Source organism: Chelonoidis abingdonii, chromosome 23 (assembly GCF_003597395.2).
Source record: "Chelonoidis abingdonii isolate Lonesome George chromosome 23, CheloAbing_2.0, whole genome shotgun sequence".
NCBI classification, from domain to species: Eukaryota; Metazoa; Chordata; order Testudines; family Testudinidae; genus Chelonoidis; species Chelonoidis abingdonii.
The window spans coordinates 21,812,938-21,833,122 of NC_133791.1; the positions used below are offsets into that span (position 1 = coordinate 21,812,938).

Genomic DNA, 20,185 nt, shown 5'->3' on the forward strand with positions numbered 1-20,185 from the left:
TATGTTAGCTAGATGCCATCTCTCTCAACGTACAATGCTAGAGAAAGGTGGATAAGTCTGGGGGAATGCGAGGGTAGGGAATGAGTAGTATTCTCGTCGTTTTTCTGATAGCCCAAGGCCGGTCTTTTGGGTCGGTGTGGCGTTCTCACGATGGGGAAGTTCTTTTTGGTTAAGGAGGACAGGATTTTTGTGCAAGACACATTATATATATTGCTGGGCGATGACAGTCACGAGGCACAGCACCTATATACGGAGTATGGCCCTCAGGAGAACATGAAATCTTTATGCTCATAAAATGCATGATGTTATAAGGCGATCGCATGGTCCCCATTCATTTCTTTTGGGTACTACTCATGTCTCTATCGGATCTTGCTAGAAGTGTTGGATATAACTCCAATAGTGACGGGTGACGGATCTCGCTAAAGTGCCAATGTCAGTGGAAGGAATAGATACTTGGTAGTCCACCTTTCATATGTGCATGTGTGCTTTTTGCATAATAGATGATTCTGTGCTGCGAGAGTGTGGTCTAGAAGGTGGTACGCTAATACCTTTGAATGAACTAGGATTTCCTTCAAGGATCGCATGCATTTCCTAAATAGTGATGAGACAAGACAATGCAATACAAGTGATACAATGAATGCTTTCATTTGGTTGTACTCTAAATATAAATCACCACTGATGTCACCCTTCTCTTCTCTGTTCCACTGTGGTAGATGGTAGGTTCTCACTTCAATCCTTCTCAAACATAGTAGTATCTATGTACATATCGTAATTATTAATGTATCTATCAGATAACAACGAGAACATGACAACTAATAATATGAATTAGGGATTATTTGGTGAGACGACGGTCACCATCATGAGAGAAAGATTCCAAAGAGTGCAGAGTCTCTATCAGCTTGAGAAATGGGAGTGGGACTGGAAGGGATGGGAGATTTGATAGAGAGAGCTAGCTATAAAATTATGAGTGATGTTGGAGAAGTGGAAATAGTGGGTAAGTTATATATTTTACTATTTTTCCCATAAACAAGAACTAGGGATTACAAATGAAAAACTCTATAAGAGCAGCTGGTGCCTTAAACAAATCAAATGGAAGGTCTTCTTGCCACTCAGCACACAGTAACCTGTGGAACTCACTTACCTGAGGAGGTTGTTGAGGCTAGGGACATCAGCGCTCTTGTATGGAAACTGGATTATTATTCCTGGTTGGTTGAAGATCCATTAAATGCCTCATTAAGATGGCTATTAGCCAGGATGAGTAAGGAACAGTGTCCCTAGCCTCTGTTTGTCAGAGGATGGAGATGGATGGCAGGAGAGAGATCACTTGATCATTGCCTGTTAGCTTCACTCCCTCTGGGGCACCTGGCATTGGCCACTGTCGGTAGACAGATACTGGGCTAGATGGACCTTTGGTCTGACCTGGTACGGCCATTTTTATGTTCTTATATAGGTGGGTCCCAGACCACACAGCTGGCGGCAGGGCCCCAGGGTGAGCCTACGGTGTGGCTGGCTCTGGCCTGCATGGCTTCTAGAAGGCCAGATGCTGACGCTGCTCAGGGGCCTGCGGGGATGGGGATTTCACTTGAGTGCCTTGTGGGAAGGTGGCCCCCTACTCCCAACCAGTGCCAGGCCAGGCACCGAGTTGGGCCTGCTGGCCAGCTCCGCAAGCTCCAGCATGAGATTCTGGCCTGGAAGTCCCTACCACCCACAGGACGGGTGCAGCACAATCAGGGGCAGAGCGAGCTGCCCTCCCACATTGCCCTGCCCATGTGCTCCAGGATGCCCCTTGGGGCTCCACTGCCCAGGGGAGGGACCAAATGTCTTTTCCAGCCCAGGAACCCGAGAAAGCAGTGCCAGGGCCAGATGCTTTCTAGTAAAACCCACCCTGCCCTGGGTCCCTCACAGCAGGCACAGCCCTGGACCCTAGGCTTGAAGCTCACTGCGCCTGGGCCACGGACTCAAGAGGGCAGCTTCAGCCTTGCCCTAGCTGGGTATGTGCCCTTGTCACTTCCCACTGGTTACCCATGGGCATCTGGGCACAAGAGAGAGAATTCAAGGGCTTTCACTCAGACTGTGTTGCTCTCTGGCTGTACAAAAGCTGGAGTGTGCACCCGGGGGTAAAATGGGAGTGGGCAAGCAGAGGGTGCCCGTATGAAGCCTTGCGCCAGCAACGCTGCCCTACAGACATACCCAGTGGCCCCAGGCAAAGCACAAAGAATCATGCCCACAACACCCAGTGCCAGGCCTCGGCAGGTGCAGCCACGTGCCCACGACTGGCAGCTGCGTCCGTACCCGGGCACGGGGAGTGGCACATTGCAGGGCCCTGGGCCTGCTGCAGGAAGCACAGCTGGCTCCCTGGCTTCCCCAGAAGCCACTTTCCCTCCTTTTAAGGAGCTCTCTGTTCCCGGCTGTGCTTTGTTTGCACTTGGCTAGGGAGAGAGATGGAAAAAATGCTTCAGGCTGCAGAGCCCTTGGCTTCCTGCTGCTGCGTCCGGCTCCGGTGAGTCAGCCCCTCTCGGTGCCCGCTCGGTGCTGCAAGGAGCTGGGGCAGACCTGGCTCCCAGTGACCCAGCGGAAGGCAGAGTCTGCCCTGGAAATCGCTCCTCTCCCCACAGGGCACTCCCTCACCGCATGGTGCCTGGGACCTCTGGAGCTGTGGCAGGCTCCTCTAGTGGGGCAGGGCATGTGGGGGGATGACACACCCAGCCAGGCGCTCACGCTCAGCATGGACCCTGAGGCTCTCCACTGCTCCAAGCTCACTGCCCTGGGGAGATCTCTGAGCTCATGAGCCCAGCGAATGCCCCTGGAAGGGGGCAGAGGGGCCCTGGTATTACCCAGCTCACACACAGGGGCTGTGTCCCAGAATCAGGATGAGGGCCAGGAGGCAGGTTGTGCCCCAGCGTGTCCACACTGCCAGGGGAGACGGTCCGGCCATGTGACATGGCCACAACAGTGTGAAGGCAAGGGCACGGCGGGAAGAGAGCCCACCTACATTGCAATGGGAACCCACCCTCAGAGCCAGGACGAGGTCAGCAAACTGCATGGAGTTTGGGGCGAGCAATAACGGTGGCGAGGCGTTGCCTTGTAGGGAGAGACGGAAGGAGCTGGAGCTGGCCAGCCTGGCAAGGGAATGGACAGGGGAGGCCAACAGTGCCTCGGGTTGGGTCTGGGGGCACAGTGCCCTGATCCCAGCCAGCCCCGTGCGGGTGGGGCTGGGAGCACAGTGCCCTGATCCCGGCCAGCCCCGCCCCGGGTGGGGGCTGGGAGCACAGTGCCCTGATCCCGGCCAGCCCCACCCCGGGTGGGGGCTGGGAGCACAGTGCCCTGATCCCGGCCAGCCCCACCCCGGGTGGGGGCTGGGAGCACAGTGCCCTGATCCCGGCCAGCCCCGTGCAGGTGGAGGCTGGGGGCACAGTGCCCTGATCCCGGCCAGCCCCGTGCAGGTGGGGCTGGGAGCACAGTGCCCTGATCCCGGCCAGCCCCGCCCCGGGTGGGGGCTGGGGGCACAGTGCCCTGATCTCGGCCAGCCCCGTGCAGGTGGGGCTGGGGGCGCAGTGCCCTGATCCCCTGCAGCACTGAGCTTTGCGGTGATGGTTTCTACTCTCCCCTCTCCTGGCAGCCATCCGAGTGCCTGACAGCTCTGGCTGCTCCCCATGTTCTCTGCCCCTCGCCTTAGCAGCCAGTTGAGCTCCAGGCCTCTCCCCTTTTACACAACAGCCAATGGGGCCGTCCTACAAGGGCACCTCAGGCAGAGCTGGTCCTGGATCTTAACATGACACCCAAACTCCCCTCCAGAGCCGAACCCAGGAGTCCTGATCACTACCTTCCACATGCAGCCCCCTGGCCAAGTGTTACAGCCTGGCTAGCTGCTGAGCCCTGGAGCGGGCAGCTACTGTAGCTCGAGGACTGGGAAGGCTTCCGGCCTACCAGCGACCCACACTGGAGAGATCTGCCAACTGGGGTCAGGAATAACAAACACATAGGCCTGCAGCAAGAGAACCGGCTCTGCTGCTAACGGCCATGGGAGCCTGTCCGTGATGGGGTGGCCCCGGTGCCCCACACTGAGACCCTGCTCCTGCATGCAGGATGCTGCTGCCCCACAGGGCTGGGGTGGGCAGATTCCATCTCAGCTGCTTCTCAATGGAAAAAGGGTTTCGACTAAATGAAATTTTTCACAAATAGCATCAGCTTCCTGCAGAACAGGACTTTTTTGTCCAAAATCCCCAAAACCCACAACAGTTCAATTTGGAGAGGCCAACGTGGTGTCGCCTGAGAATTGTAGTTCGGATGCCTCGTTGTCCCCGTTCTCCTCTATGGGCCAGCTCCCTAGCTGGACTATAGCTCCCATGATGCACCATGGCAAGGGACTCCCGTGTTGCACAGTCTCTCTGCACCAAGAGGGGAAATCACAGTGCATCATGGGAGATGTAGTCCGACCAGGAGACCTGGCCTACAGAGGAGAATTGGAGCTTGAGAGAGCCCAACCACAACTCCCAGGAGGCACTGTGGCAGCAATTCTGAATTCAAATTTTTTGGCATTCACATTTTTATCAACATGCTGAACTTTTCCACTGACCCCCCCCACCCCCCCCCAAGCTAGCCCAGCCTGCGCCCTCTCCTCACACACAGCCTGGGCCACCAAGCCCTTCACTTACTGAGCGGGGCCTCATCGTCTGGGTCAGCCACAGTCATACCCGCCAGATGGGGTTGTCCTGCTGCACCGGAGCAGGAGGAGGAAGAAGATGGAGCACGGAGAGGGACAGGACAGGGAAGAAGGGAGAAAGATGGCAGTTACTGAGAGAGGAGAAAGAGCTACAGCCGAGGTCACGCAAGGCCAGAGCCAGCAACCCAAGAGACAGGCCTGATGCTAGTACTAAGCAGAAGAGGAGAGCCCCAGCCACGATCTGAGCCAGGCCATCGCTGCCTCCTGCCATCACCGCCACACATTGCCACGCTGCCTTCTGCCACCACCGCCACACGGTGCCACGCTGCCTCCTGCCACCACCGCCACACGGTGTCATAATGCCTCCTGCCACCACCGCCACATAGTGCCACGCTGCATCCTACCGTCACCGCCACACGGTGCCACGCTGCCTCCTGCCACCACCGCCACACAGTGTCATAATGCCTCCTGCCACCACCGCCACACAGTGCCACGCTGCATCCTACCGTCACCGCCACACATTGCCATGCTGCCTCCTGCCACCACCACCACCACCACACAGTGCCACGCTGCTTCCTACCGTCACCGCCACACGGTGCCACGCTGCCTCCTGCCACCTCCGCCACACAGTGCCACGCTGCATCCTACCGTCACCGCCACACATTGCCATGCTGCCTCCTGCCACCACCACCACCACCACACAGTGCCACGCTGCTTACTACCGTCACCGCCACACGGTGCCACGCTGCCTCCTGCCACCTCCGCCACACAGTGCCACGCTGCATCCTACCGTCACCGCCACACATTGCCATGCTGCCTCCTGCCACCACCACCACCACCACACAGTGCCACGCTGCTTACTACCGTCACCGCCACACGGTGCCACGCTGCCTCCTGCCACCTCCGCCACACAGTGCCACGCTGCATCCTACCGTCACCGCCACACATTGCCATGCTGCCTCCTGCCACCACCACCACCACCACACAGTGCCACGCTGCTTCCTACCGTCACCGCCACACGGTGCCACGCTGCCTCCTGCCACCTCCGCCACACAGTGCCACGCTGCATCCTACCGTCACCGCCACACATTGCCATGCTGCCTCCTGCCACCACCACCACCACCACACAGTGCCACACTGCTTCCTACCATCACCGTCACACGGTGTCACACTGCCTCCTGCCACCACCGCCACATGGTGCCACGCTGCCTCCTACCACCACCGCCACACATTGCCACGCTGCCTCCTTCCACCACCGCCACATGTTGCCATGCTGCTTCCTGCCACCACCACCACACGGTGCCACACTGACTGCTACTGTCACAGCCACAAGGTGCCACACTGCTTCCTGCCACCACCGCAACACAGTGCCACGCTGACTCCTACCGTCACTGCCACATGGTGCCACGCTGCCTCCTGCCACCACTGCCACACAGTGCCACACTGCCTCCTACCGTCACCGCCACACAGTGCCACGCTGCCTCCTACCGTCACCACCACACAGAGCCATGCTGCCTCCTGCCCCCACCGCCACACAGTGCCGCACTGCCTCCAATGGCCATCGCCACACAGTGCCGCACTGCCTCCTGTCACTGCCACACAGTGCCTCCAACTGTCACTGCCACACGGTGCCACACTGCCTCCAATAATCACGGTGCCACGCTGTCTCCTACTGTCACCGCCACATGGTGCCACACTGCCTCCTACCGTCACTGCCACATGGTGCCACGCTGCCTCCTACCATCACCACCACACGGTGCCACCGCCACGTGGTGCCAAGCTGTCTCCTGCCACCACCACCACACAGTGTCATGCTGCCTCCAACCATCACCAAGCCAGGGCCTTCACAGCCCCAGTGACCAACCCTGCCCCTCTGCCATGCTTGCACCCCAGCCCCACCCCCGCTGCCTCCCTCTGCCTCTCTCACTTGCTTGTGCTACCCATGAATGGAGGCCATGCCCCAGGCAAGGCACAGAGATATGCCCACTCACACCCATCCCGGGTAACTCCCCTGGGGTAAGAGTGGATGCAGGCCCCATGATGTCCCCCACCTCCCTCCATGCTCAGCTCAGATTCTCCTACAGGCCCCAGGCAAACAGGCAGGGTTGTCAGGCCTGTTACAAGCTGCCCTGCTCACCCCAGCCCAGCCAGGCGAGTGAGCGCCATGTGTGATGCACAGCATTCTGGGGAAGGCAGAGCAGCCCCTCAGAGCTGCCATCCAGGCATCTCAGCCCTGTGGCCTGAGCACACCGATGACGTGACAGCCCACTGGTGCCCCCCAGCAGGAAGCCGGACTGCTCTGTTGCTGCTCTTTGGCTGCAGTTTCAGCACCGCCCACTAGCACCCACCAGCTCCACCCCTTACCCATTGACAAGAGTGTGATGCTTGGCATCCGGCTGGTGGACAGCAGCATGTCGGGCAGTGCGATCCCACTGCCGTTCTCCCCGCTGCCGTTGCCATCTGGAATGGAAGCAGACAGAACAGGGGCTGTGAGCTGCAGCCGTGGCGTAGGGCTCCTGGCAGCACCAGCTCCCAAGGGCCGGCAGGGGTCAGGGCCAGTCGCCCTGGGGAGTCACGCCAGCGAGGAAAGGACCAAGCCCCATGCAGGGTTCCAGGCCATCTCCCTGACACTGAATAGCCACCTCTCTTGTGAGAGACGGCCCGGGGACAGCCCCCGCTCAGGACTGACCATTATTGCACTGGGCATGGTGCTGGTTCACAAGTGCCTGCCCATGGGGAGCTCAGCCACCCCCTGGGAGGGCCTGCACGGGGGCATCTGGGCCTGTCCTGCCTACGGCCGGAGGGGATGTGCCTGCTGTCTGTCCCTGCCGGCTCATGGAGTCCCAGGGCCACCCGGGTGAGGGCTGCAAGGACAAGAGTCCTGCGGGGCCCCAGAACTGTTACACGGCACCTTCAGAATTTGGCAGCAGGGGGCGCTAGATGACGCTTTAACACATTTCTGCACATTCACATCTGTACACGCTTGCACACACACTCGCGCACACACGCATACCCGTGCATGTAAGCACAAATGCACATGCATGCCCATGTGACCCCTCGGTTTACTCTCCTGCTTACATCACTAGATCCTGAAATGCAAGCATGCGGGTTACACACCCACACACAGGATCCACACACACTCAGCCCTACTCTCCACTGCGAAATCTCTCTGTATTACAGCCGCAGTTACACTGAGCTAAGTGCCAGGGCAGGCAGTGCTGGGTCGTGGAGGTGGATTAACCAGGTCTCTCTGGTTGGCTTAGAGTGTCTTCATTAAAAGGCTCCCGTGGCGCAGCTGCACCTGCACCAACACAGTGTTTTAAGCACAGACCCGCCCGTGTTAATGCACCAGCCATCCCCAGGGCTCTCTCTAAGGTCGGGATTTGGGGCTGTCTGGCCCAAAGGGGCATCAGGGTCTAGCTTTTTCGGGCAGGCAGGGTTAAGAGGCCTGCTCTGAAGGGGAGTTTGCTCCCTCCCACCTGCTTTGATGCCTGCTCCGAGGATGGAGCCCAGCACTGCAGGCTGCCGAGGACGGATGTCAGCGCTCAGGAAAGGTTGGGCTGCCCCTGTATCCACTGATCCCTCTCCGAAGCGGGGCAGCCTGGAACTTGCCCCCAGCACATCGAGGCTGCAAAGTCCCTGCCTGGGTGGGAGCATTCATCCCATGTCCCCAGGGCGCTGGGGCACAGGGGACATGAGAGCAGTGGTGCATTTGGGAGCCACAGGAACTGGCCCTGTCCCTCTCTCAGCAGGAGTAGGGACTGTCAGCGGGGTGGGAAGCACAGATGTCAGAGCCCAGGCTGGGAAGGGCACGCTGGAGCCTTGCAGCCCTTACCTCCAGAGGCCTCATCTGCCAGCATGTCTTCGTCATCGGAGAGATCGGCGTCACTCCACCAGGGTGTGCCCGCTGGGTCAGACTCTGTATCCTCAGGGAAGGAGGCTTCGTTCAGCCCCTGGGCAGCATGGGAGACCTGCCGGAGAGAAGCCCAGACAGCATCAGTCAGTGGCCAGCCCCACCTCTTGGCAAATCAGAACCTGGGCTGGATCAGCGCCTAGAGCACCCCTCATGCATGGGAGTTTGAGGGTGGGGCAGGGTTTTAGGGTGCCCCCGGCACCGTGCCCTAGTGCCCCCAGAGCTCCCTTGAGCAGGGGAAACTTCAGGGCTCTCTCTCTGTAACAATGCTCCAGGGGCCAAGCAGCGCTGGCAGGAACACAGTCACTCCCTTGGCACTCAGTACCGTCACATGGGGTGGGTGGCACTGTGCAGCTGCCTGGGTGCAAGCACACCCCAGGCCAGACAAGGCTGCCCTGGCCACTTGGCTTTGCTCCACCCAGCACTGGGCGCAGGAGGTGACACCGGATAACACCCGTGCCCCTCTATCGGGCTGCTCTGCGATTTACAACTGTGCTGCATTCTGTCCTGTGTCTGACCCACACTCCCTCTTTGGCCGCGTGCGGTAGGGGATTAGCAGCCTGCCATGGAGGCAGGGCACTCCCCGAGAAGCTCCAGGGACCAGGTGAAAGAGACAAGCACCCTTCTGAGCCATTCAAATGCAGGGAACCCTGTGGGACTGGCTCAGAGATTGGCAGGTTAAAAATTCCCAGTGGGAGCCACCAAGGTCCAGGCAGCAGCAGAGCCCAGTGAGTGATGGCTGCCTGAGGGGCAAAGGGGGCAGTAACACACCAGGTGCAATGGGACCTGAATAACGGAGTGTGGGAATGGATGCCCCCCAGATGCCAAACCAGACACCAAACTCCCTTTAAATCAATTGTACAAAGGAAAAAGAGGTTGGATCATTATAATGCCATGTGTAGAAACCTGATTCCAATTAGTCTCAAGAACATAAGAATGGCGATACTAGGTGAGATCAATGGTCCATCTAGTCCAGTCTCCTGCCCTCTGACAGTGGCCAATGTCAGGTGCCTCAAAGGGCGATTATTGAGTAATCCATCTCCTGTCTACCACTCTCAGCTTCTGGCAAACACAGACTTAAGGACACCCAGAGCAGGGGGTGGCATCCTTGCCCATCCTGCCTAATCGCCATTGTTGGACCTGTCCTCCACAAACTTATCTCATTCTTTTTTCAACCCAGTTTTACTTTTGGCTTTTGCAACATCCCCCAGCAAGGAGTTCCACAGGTTAACTGTGCATTGTGTGAAGAAATACTTCCTTCTGTTTATTTTAAATTTGCTGCCTATTAATTTCATTTGGTGACTCCTTGTTCTTGTGTTATGAGAAGGAGTAAACAACACTTCCTTATCTACTTTCTCCACACCAGTCATGATTTTATAGACCTCACTCATATCCCGCCTTAGTCGTCTCTTTTCCAAGCTGAAAAGTCCCAGTTTTATTAATCTCTCCTCATATGGCAGCTGTTCCATATCCATAATCATGTTTGTTGCCCTTTTCTGAACCTTTTCCAGTTCGACTATATCTTTTTTTGAGATGGGGTGACCAGAACTGCACACAGTATTCTAGATGGATTTATAAAGAAACAATAATTCCCATGAATTTATACAGAGGCAATATGATATTTTCTGTCTTATTATCTCTCCCTTTCTTAATGATTCCCAACATTCTGTTCGCCTTTTTGTCTACCACTGCACATTGAATGGATGTTTTCAGCAAACTATCCACGACTCCAAGATGTCTTTCTTGAGTGGTAACAGCTAATTTACACCCCATCATTGAATATGTATAATTGGGATTCTGTTTTCCAATGTGCATCATTCTGCATTTATTAACACAGAATTTTATATGTTATTTTGTTGCCCACTCACCCAGTTTTGTGAGATCCCTTGTAAGTCTTCAGTCAGCTTTTGACTTAACTTTCTTGAGTAGTTTTGTATCATTTGCAAATTTTTACACCTCTGTTTACCCTTTTTCCAGATCATTTAGGAATATGTTAAATTGGACTGGGCCCAGTACGGACCCTGGGGGGACCCCACTATTTACCTCTCTCCATTCTGAAAACTGACCATTTATTCCTACCCTTTGTTTCCTGTTTTTAATTCATTACTGATCCATGAGAGAACCGTCCCTCTTACCCCATGACTGCTTACTTTGCCTGAGGAGTCCTTGGGGGCCCTCAGCTCCAGGACATCGGGAATGGACAAAGGTCTCACCCCTGCTGTGGAGCCAGGTGCCAGCACCCCACAAGGAGCAGGCTGGGGGCTGGGGCCAGGGCATTCAGCTGAGGACTGCTGCAATGATGGGGTGCCAGGGGAGGAATAGGCTCTGGCAGAGGGGTTGGAAGGCCTGGCCTGTGTTCTGACCAGCTCTGCAGGGGCCTGAGCAGGGGGCAGGCAGCCCCAATTCAGGATCAGGCAAATTGGTTGCTACTATAGTAAAGAGCAGAATGATCAGACCCCCAGATAAACACGATACGTCCATGTCCAGGGTGCAAGCAGCAGCAAAGGGAGGTACAGGCCAGCAGGGGAAGTTCCTTGGGGGTGTGTGGGGTCTTTGCCCCTCCCTCTGCTGGGGACTCTGACCACCGGCCTAAGCACAACAGTGGCCAGCGCCCACCCTGCAGGGCGAGTCCTGCCCTGGCCCACACGCCTCCATCTCTAGCCTCCCTGAGAAGCCAGTTCTGCAGCCAAGGCTCACGTAGTCACCTCAGCCAGGGCAGTGCTGCCCGAGGAGAGTGCTGAGCTGGGGATGGGCGTGTGGGGCGCATGCATCGCTGCTGCAACCCTCTGACTGAGTTCCCACCAGCTCAGCACTGGCCAACACGTGGGCGCTGGCTTGTTACGGATGCTGCAGCCAGCTGGACCCACCCACCTGGCAGCCAGTTCACTGCAGGCTCCTGGCATGGGCTCACCGACATTGCTCAGCAGTAAAGTCATGCTGGCCTTTGGGGGAGGGGAAGGGGCAGTGAGTTCATCTCCAGCCACCCACCCACATTCCTGGGATGCTCGGAGGAGCCCACCAGCCGCCACTGCTGTGTTCCCACAGCCCCCCAGGGTCATGTGCTCGCAGCTGACCTGTGCTGTGGCCATGATCTCAGCCCGTGGAATTCCGGGGGTTGGCACAGAGGGGGGGATCCCCAGACAGCTCCTCAGCTGGGCTCAGCATGCGCCGCCCCTCCCTGTGGTGTCGGAGAGTCCCCCGCCACTCGTTGCTCCCAGGGGGCTATTCTCAGCTCAGGCTCTGTCCCCCTGCATGGCCAGCCCCCCAGGAGTGACCTTGGGTAGCGGACACAGCTATGCAACCACACAGATGGCACAGGCTGAACGGAGCTCAGAAGGGGAGGCCACTGGGCCCCAGGCCTGAGGACTTGCTCCAGAGACGTGCCCACAGTGCAGGGCCCGGCTCACCCCGCCGGAGCCGCCTCCCCGCCCCGGGCACGGGGCCCGCCTCACCCTGCCGGAGCCACCTCCCCGCCCTGGGCGCAGGGCCCGGTTCACTCCGCCGAAGCCGCCTCCCCTCCCTGGGCGTGGGGCCCAGCTCAGCACACCCGAGCCACATTCCCTTCCAATTGGCCCCAGCTCATTGTGGGGGCTTCCACTGCTAGCTGCCATCACCCCCAGCCCCGCTGCCAGCCCTGCCCGCAGGGGAGACACGTCTTTGGCACTGAGGTGCCCGTGCAGGCCGGAGAAGGTCTGAAAGCGTTTGTCCATGGGGTTGTTATCCTGCCGGGGTTTTCCTTACAGATCTCCACTGGCGAGGGCCCAGGACTGGATGCTGCGCGCTCTTGTCCCCAGTCTTCCCCGGACACATCCTTCCTACCTCTGCTCATTCAGTGCCAACGTGAAACTGGCACCGCTGGCTCAGAAACTATCCCCTCCCCCACCGCACGGTGGCTGCAGCTTCCAGTCCCCAGCTCCCAGCTGTCCACAGAGACTCCTGGGCAGACAAGACCTGGCTCAGAGCAGCCTCTTTTCGTTTTGCAGGGCACCTTGAACCTCCCAATGTCAGTGGGCCCCGCACACCAATGCATCAGGACTGTCATCGCTGGGCACCGCACCAGTAGCCCTGGTCTGCTGCCACCTTCCCTCCTCTCACACTCCAGCTGAGCTCCACAGCACCCTCGGCCACCCAGGCTTCCCTGGCACTACTCCCTGGAGTGGACACGGACACTAGGTGCAGCATCCTGGCAAATGCCAGCTCGGGCCACCTACATTCTGGATAACCCCATGTCAGTCTTCTTCACGCCTGCTCCCCCATGGGCACACGGTGCTGTGTGCTGTTCAACAGCCTCCACCCCAGAGGCAGCTGCATTTCCATGGCACGGGGGACTGATCCCTGGCCCATGAACCTGGAGTCACTCCCCGATGCCTCAGATTTGCACCAAGGAAAACATGAGCAGAGTTTGGCCCATGCACTGTCCAGCCCTTTGGGATTCTTCAGGCGGGAAAGCGTGAGGGGATGGCCCCCAGCAGCAAACTAAGCTCCAGTGGGAACTAGTTCAGTGCAGCGCAGAGCAGGGCGGGGGGTAGCACTTTGCCAGAGCAGATGGCTATGTGCCCCCTGCTCCCAGGGGCAGCAGGGAGTGGGCATGCTGGCAGCAACACCCCTGCAGCCTCCTTCTGCAGCACGGATGGGTGCTGGCATGCCACTACCTAGGCGAGAACTGTGACACGTGCACCTGCCCCCGAGCCGAGGGCTGATGGAAATCCCGGAACCCATCTCAGATTGGAGGAAACAAGATCTGGCCTCCAGCGCTGACCCTAGGGTGGCAGGGCCAGCCAGGTGGGCTGCATTGTCTCTGCTCCATGTCTCTCACCCTGGAGTGCAGCTGAAGGGGATCCACATGCACAGGCCATGTGCCCCCTGGCCAAAGCTGAACCCCCAAGCCAGCTCCCAGCACTGCCTCATCACTCTGGCACGAAGCAGGATGCTGACTTCCACCCAGGACTCTTCTTACAATGATTAAAGCAAAGCAACATCCCCAAGCTGGCCAGGCTGTCAGCAGGAAATGTAGGGGGCAGGGGGCTGCACTCTTCCATTTAGCCTTGGGCCTGTGGTGGGAGGGACAGGGGCTCTCATCCCACTAGAGCCTCCTGCCCACAAGCTATGCAGAAACTGCTTCAGCTCACAGAAATGCAGCCAGCTCTGGGTGGGAGGCAGCAGGTGTTGAACAGTGCACAGCAATGCTGCATGCTGCTTTGGGATGTGAAGTGGAGAAGAATCTGAATGAAAGTGCAGGGAGATTCGAGGGGCAGGATTCACTTCTCTCCTGTGTCCAAAGCAGGGCACAAGCCGCTACGGACAAATGGGCACAGGCCCCTTTTCACGTGGTGTCTGAAAGACACCCCCTACGGCAGCAAAGCCCTCTCCTGAGAGACACCCTCGCTGCTCCCTGCAGCACAGCACCACCTGGCTCAGAGGGGAGAGCGCCCCCGCTGGGTCACCTGCCTGCTCCCTGCAGCACCATGCCCCAGTGCCACGCTGGGCATTGGCTCAGCACAGACTGCAAGGAAAGAACCACCCACCCTGCTCCCTGCAGCAGCGTCTCTCCATTTCCTACTCTGGGCAGGTGCAAAGGGGACGGACGCCCCCGCTGGATCCCTCCCAGCCCCGCACTGGCCTGCAAAGGACTGCAGCCCCCATGAAATAAGCTAGAAGTGGGACCTCTTGGCAGGGGCTTGGGTAGGGCAGGTAGCAACATGACTCTGGCAGAGCACCTAGCACCAGCTGAGCCCACCTGCCCACCCTGAGCGCATCCAGTCCCGACCCACCGCATGCCCCACCCAGAACAGCTGCAATCCAGCCCACGGGGGAGGGAGGCTCACTCACCCCAGCAGGCAAGGAAAGGGGGAGGGGCTCCACAAGGCAGCTCCCTGCCCAGGAGGAGAGAGAGAAGATGCATTGGAGTGGCAGAGCGGGCACCTCCCAGGGCACAGAATGGCCTGAGGGCCAACGCCCCATTCCTCCTGTCCTTCTCCCCAGAGGTCAGCAACCCCCTCCCCTGCTGCACCCCCAGGGCCAGCACTCCCAGCCTCCTCCCCTGAGTCCCACTCATTCAGCCCATCACATTACAGGGGGCGCATCCCAGCACAGAGATCGTGCCCACAGCCAGCCGGTGGCCCTGGCGGGGTCCCCTTCTGGGGCAGCTTGGGCGCCGGCTCCCCTGCCCCGCTGGCAGCGAGTGGCCTGGGGCATCAGACCGTGACGAGGCAGGAATTCGTCACAGCAGCATTTTCCTGTGCAAACACACCGGGTCATTATTCCTGGGTGATCGGCCCGGGGACAAAGGCCTGATGAAAACAGAAAAGGTATTTAATCAGCCCCGGCTGTCTGAATGGGCATGAAAAGGCCAAGGGGAAACAGGAGCTGGCGATCCATGCAGTCTGCAACTGCCAGCATGGCACCATGCCAGGCTCCACGCACACAGCCCCCACGAGCCCAACACTGCTGCGCTCCCAACCTGGATGACACCAGGTGTCCCTATTTAGCCCCCACGCTACCCTCTGCCAGCTTAGCATCTCTCCTGGAACTCGCTGGGATCAATGAGATCTCCTACAACCAGGTGCCAACAGGGTGCAGGTAGAGGGGACTCTGTGGCACTGATGCCACACACAATGATGGAGACAAGGGCATGATCTCCCCACCTGGGGTACAGCCTGGCACAGGGTCCCTGCGGGAAGTGGAATGAAGACATGATGCCCAGCTGGAGTTCAGCTCCAGCGCCATGCCATGTGCCCACTGATTGGGCACCAGAGATGCAGGGATGGAGACGGGGGTTTCGGAGAGAGGCCTGCAGGAGGGAGACCCAATGGGGTGTACCATTGTACCACAGACCCCACCATGGCTCCCTGGCTCAAGCCGACCTTGAGAAGGAGTGGGCAGAGGAGGGGGGAAGAGACCCTGTCTCTGGGCCCCTCATGGGCACTTGGGGCCACCCATGCCCTGTGCAACTGGTGCACCAGAGAGGCAAAGCAGGTGTTGGTGACCACCAAGGATGGGATCATGCAGCAGCAGGGGAAAATCACCCCAGCTCTGGCCGCCCACAGACACCAGCCGCTGGGGTGGGAACATGCGCTCCTAGTGGGACATGCGGACTCCTTCCCCATGGGGCAGGCTCCAAGCTGTGCAGCCCCTGGGGCCTTAGCCGAACCCCGAGGCTGGGAGCCCGCAGCAGGGCCACTCCATAGGTCTTTCCCCTGCAGGCTGTGGGACAACGGAGCCCAGCCCCCCGGGACACTCAGGCAAAGTAGAAACAGTAACTGGTAACAAGAACTGGCTGCCAGTGCCTCCAGCATCGCCCGGCTGCAGGCGGATGGGGGCTCCGCTGGGGGCCGCACTGGCATCTCTTCTTTAAAACAATTATGGGCAAAATTAGATTAGAGTCAAACATACAGAAGGCAGACACGGTGCAAGTTCACTCCGGCTCTGCCGATGCCCCTCACTTCCAACTTGCAGCCCCCAACTACTGCAACCCTGAGCTCCCCACATCCAGCTCTGCCCGTGCCCTCCATTCCTCACTCACAGCCCGCCCGACCCTGAGCTCCTCACACCCAGCTCTGCCCGTGCCCCCCATTCCTGACCCAGAGCCCGCCCGGCCCTGAGCTCCCCTGTCACGGAGTCCCCGGGCGATGCTCTGGAACTGCTCCCCACTAAGCCAGGCAGGACTTTGGGGAGCCTCCTCTCCCTCGGAGCAGACTTGTTCAGGGCAAGAAGCTCACACGTCTTCACCTCCTGGGTCTCTTCTTGGAGCATTCACATCCCGCCCTCCGTGTGCTCCCACAGCGAGCCCCCAGGCGGGGCCTGGGAACCAAGGTTCGTCACCCCCATTGCAGTCAGACGTGACTCTTACCAGCAAACAGAGGTTATTCGATGCAGGAAACAGGTGTACAAACAGAGCTTGTAACAGCAACCAGACCCTCGACCGGTCCATTCTGGGGGCAGTGAGACAGACCCTAGGTCTCACTTCACTCTTGTCCCAGGCAGCTCCAGACTCACCACCCCTCCAGCCCTCCTCTCTGCTCAGTCCTTTCCCGGCCAGGAGTCACTGATCCTTTGTTCCAACACCTTCAGTTGCACCTTTGCAGAGGGGCCCAGCCAGCCGTCAGTGCTAGGAACAGATCGGCCCGCATTTAGGTCACTGGCCTTGCTCTGCAGCAATCACACACCCTTATCCACCACCAGATACTTAGAACTGCATAGGGACACTGAGCACCACACAATGTCAGAACAAACATTAAAAACATTCCCAGTTCGTCACACCCACACCCACTCGCGCCGTGCCCCCATTCACACCCAGCCCGCCGGTCCTGAGATTCCCCACACCTGCCCTTGCCAGTGCCCCCATTCCTCACCACAGCCCGCCCGGCCTTGAGCTCCCCACATCCAGCTTGCCGTGCCCCCCATTCCTCACCACAGCCGCCGGCCTGAGCTCCCCACATCCAGCTCTGCCAGTGCCCCCATTCCTCACCACAGCCTCCCGGCCCTGAGCTCTCCACACACTGCTCTGCTGGTGCCCCCCATTCCTCACACAGCCCTCCCGCCCTGAGCTCTCCACATCCAGCTCTGCTGGTGCCCCCCATTCCTCACCCACAGCCTGCCCGGCCTGGCTCCCACACCCAGCTCTCGGGTGCCCCCTGGCTACCCACAACCCAGCTTCCCACACCCACTTCTGCCGGTCCCCCATTCCTCCCACAGCCCGCCCGGCCCTGAGCTTCCCCACACCCAGCTCTGCCGTGCCCCCTTCCTACACCCACAGCCCTGCCCGGCCCTGAGCTACTCCCACACCCAGCTCTGCCGTGCCCCCATTCTCACCCACCAGCACCCCGGCCCTGGCTCCCCACATCCAGCTCTGCCGGTGCCCCCCATTCCTCACCCACAGCCTGCCCGGCTCTGGGCTCCCCACGCCCAGCTCTGCCGGTGCCCCTGGCTCGACCCACAACCCAGCTTCCCATACCCAGCTCTGCCGGTGCCCCCCATTCCTCACCCACAGCCTGCCCAACTCTGGGCTCCCCACACCCAGCTCTGCCGGTGCCCCCGGCTCGACCCACAACCCAGCTTCCCACACCCAGCTCTGCCGGTGCCCCCCATTCCTCACCCACAGCCTGCCCGGCCCTGAGCTCCCCACACCCTGCTCTGCCAGTGCCCCCCATTCCTCACCCACAGCCCGCCCGGCCCTGAGCTCCCCACACCCAGCTCTGCCCGTGCCCCCCATTCCTCACCCACAGCCTACCCGGCCCTGAGCTCCCCAGACCCAGCTCTGCCAGTGCCCCTCAACCCCGACTCGCAGCCCCAGTCCCCCAGAGAAGCTACGTGTGTCCTTTGGGCAGGACTGGGACATCTCTCTGATGAGGCCCTAGCCTGGACCCCCCACCCCGGGCCTCTTTTGAAAGGGCCAGGGAGTGACACCCCCCGCACCCTGGCTCTCCCAGGAACAAGACCCGAGCGCAGACCACTGTCCCGTGGGCCGGGGCAGCATGGCCACAGAGGAGAGAGCAGCATGTAGAAGCCATGCTGCATCCTGCAGCTGCTAGGGACCCCTGGGGCTCGTCTGCACCCAGGGACATGAAGGGGAATCAGCTCAAGGTGCTGCGTCACCAGCGTAAAGTGCGTTTCCCTCAGGAGTCAAGTGGTTTCATGGCCTCAAGCGGGGGAACCCTCAGCGCCTCCCAGTGTGGACCTGCTGGGAGCTAGGGGGCACGGCTCCTCCCAGGAGGCCCTACAATCAGGCCCTGTGACTCAGACCTTCCCTCCAGCCAGGCAGGGTTCAGGGTTCACAGGAGCTCCAGGATCGCAGGTAGCAGGCAAGGGGCACAGATTCACTCAGTCGGCCTGGCGGATGGATGCACTCTAGCCCCACATCCTCCTCTAGCGGCTGGGTGCCAGCACCATCTCCCTGCAGATTCAGCCTCCCACACAGACCAAGGAAAGGCCTTGGTTCTTAGAGTCTCATGCTGAGCTCACAGTCTCAGCTCTCACTTCCAGATCTATTTGTTCCTACTCCCCAGGGGCAAAGAAAAGCTTGAAGCCAAGGCCTGAGTATGAGCATTACCTGCCTGAGTCTGCAAGCAGCCTGAACCAGTAGCTCTGAGAGTTGCTGAAACCTGCTGCCATTCCAGTGAGAGACAGGCCCATGCCAGGGGGAATCTCATGTGGGGTGTGCCTATGGCCCTGGGCAGCTTTAATTTGGGTCTGTCCTCAGAGGAGACCTGGCAGTTCAGCTGAGCAAGGGGCAGCATTTCTGCAGTGGGATAATGCTGCAGGGCCACTGGGTTGGAATGGTTGGTGGTTCAGTGTCCCGTTCAGATCCTGCCACGGCATCGCTTCCCAAAACACACCCATGCCCCAAGCACCACCACTCCATAGTAGAGGGGAACTCCACTGTCTAGGTGCTGCCAATTTGAAAACTGTCCCCCTCCCCGAAATTCACTAGGATACGTTAAGAGAAAGAAAGAAAGAAAGAAAGGAAGAAAGAAAGAAAAACCTCAGTTTCCCTTCCCAGTCTGTCTCTGTTGTGTCTGTTGAGACTGTCAGCTCTGGGGGGCTGGGACTGGCCTACTCTGTATCTGTGCAGCACCAGCACAGTGGGCCCTGAACTCACCCCTACAAGGGCTCCGGCTGTATAGCTAATAAAGAAGAAAAAGAAATGAACCCAGGAAGCTACTGGAAATGCCTCGGAAGCGCTAGGCTGCAAATCCCTGCCCTGCGGCTGTGAGACGCTGCAGCCCAGACACCAACCCACTGCTAGCACCGGCTACAAAGGAGCTCTAATGACAGAGCCAGGGCACCCGGACACAGGGATGGGGCGCAGCCGCATGCAAAGGCAGTGGTGGGCAGAAGTACACAGGTACGGCACGCCCACAGACAGGCGGGCGCCCACGTAGCCGGCAGCATGCACACGCGCACACATGCACCACTGTCTCGCTCGCTCCTGCCCTGCAGCCAGGAAATACTGACATCACGGCTGACTTCTGGGCTATGTTTAACATCTGGGGGGGGGGGTCATCGCCCAGAGTAGGCGTGGAGCAAAGCCCTGGGCCTGGATGCAGGGCTGTGGAATCCCATCAGGCACTGTGTTCCACTAGTTCAGGAGAGGAAAATATTCTCCCCCAAGCTGCCCCCACCCCAGCCTGGTCACCATCCAGCCAAGCTGATGGACGTGGAGGTGCAACAGAGTGTAACTGACATGCCAGAGAGCCAGCAGGGTGTTAAACCCCCAGGAGAGGAGATAGGAAACCGGGACCTGCTGTCCATACCCCCACCCTCACCCTCAGAGTGCGAGTCACAGCCATGTACCCCAATGCACCATGTGCCATGCACAGCACCCCCATGCCCTCCCTGGATCCTCCTTGCCGGCCCTGCAGGAAAGTCGCCCTGAGGAAAGCATGGGGATGGCGGCTCCCCCAGGAGGGATCAGTCCCTGACAGCATGGCCCCATGTGGGAGCCAGGGCCCCTCTGCCACCAGAACAATGGCAACTATTCCCAAGCCTCAGAGCTGGCCCAGGGGTTATTTAAAGCTCCAGGCAGCACCAGGCCCCTGCCCCAGCCCCAGGCTGGTGGGAATGAGACACTTCCTGAAATTGTGCTTGGAACACAGTGCACCAGACAGCAG

The 20,185-nt window shown here is 59.2% G+C and overlaps 1 protein-coding gene across 1 annotated transcript in view; it reads right to left on the reverse strand.

The window, feature by feature from the left end:
• The window catches only part of HSPG2 (heparan sulfate proteoglycan 2), a 200,523-nt gene that overhangs the window by 152,853 nt on the left and 27,485 nt on the right, over positions 1-20,185 (reverse strand). The window contains exons 2-4 of the mRNA XM_075060406.1: positions 8,499-8,634; positions 7,028-7,123; positions 4,656-4,730 (exon numbers count right to left, since the gene is read on the reverse strand). Coding sequence (XP_074916507.1) covers positions 4,656-4,730; positions 7,028-7,123; positions 8,499-8,634 — 307 coding nt within the window. The remainder of the gene's footprint in view (positions 1-4,655; positions 4,731-7,027; positions 7,124-8,498; positions 8,635-20,185) is intronic.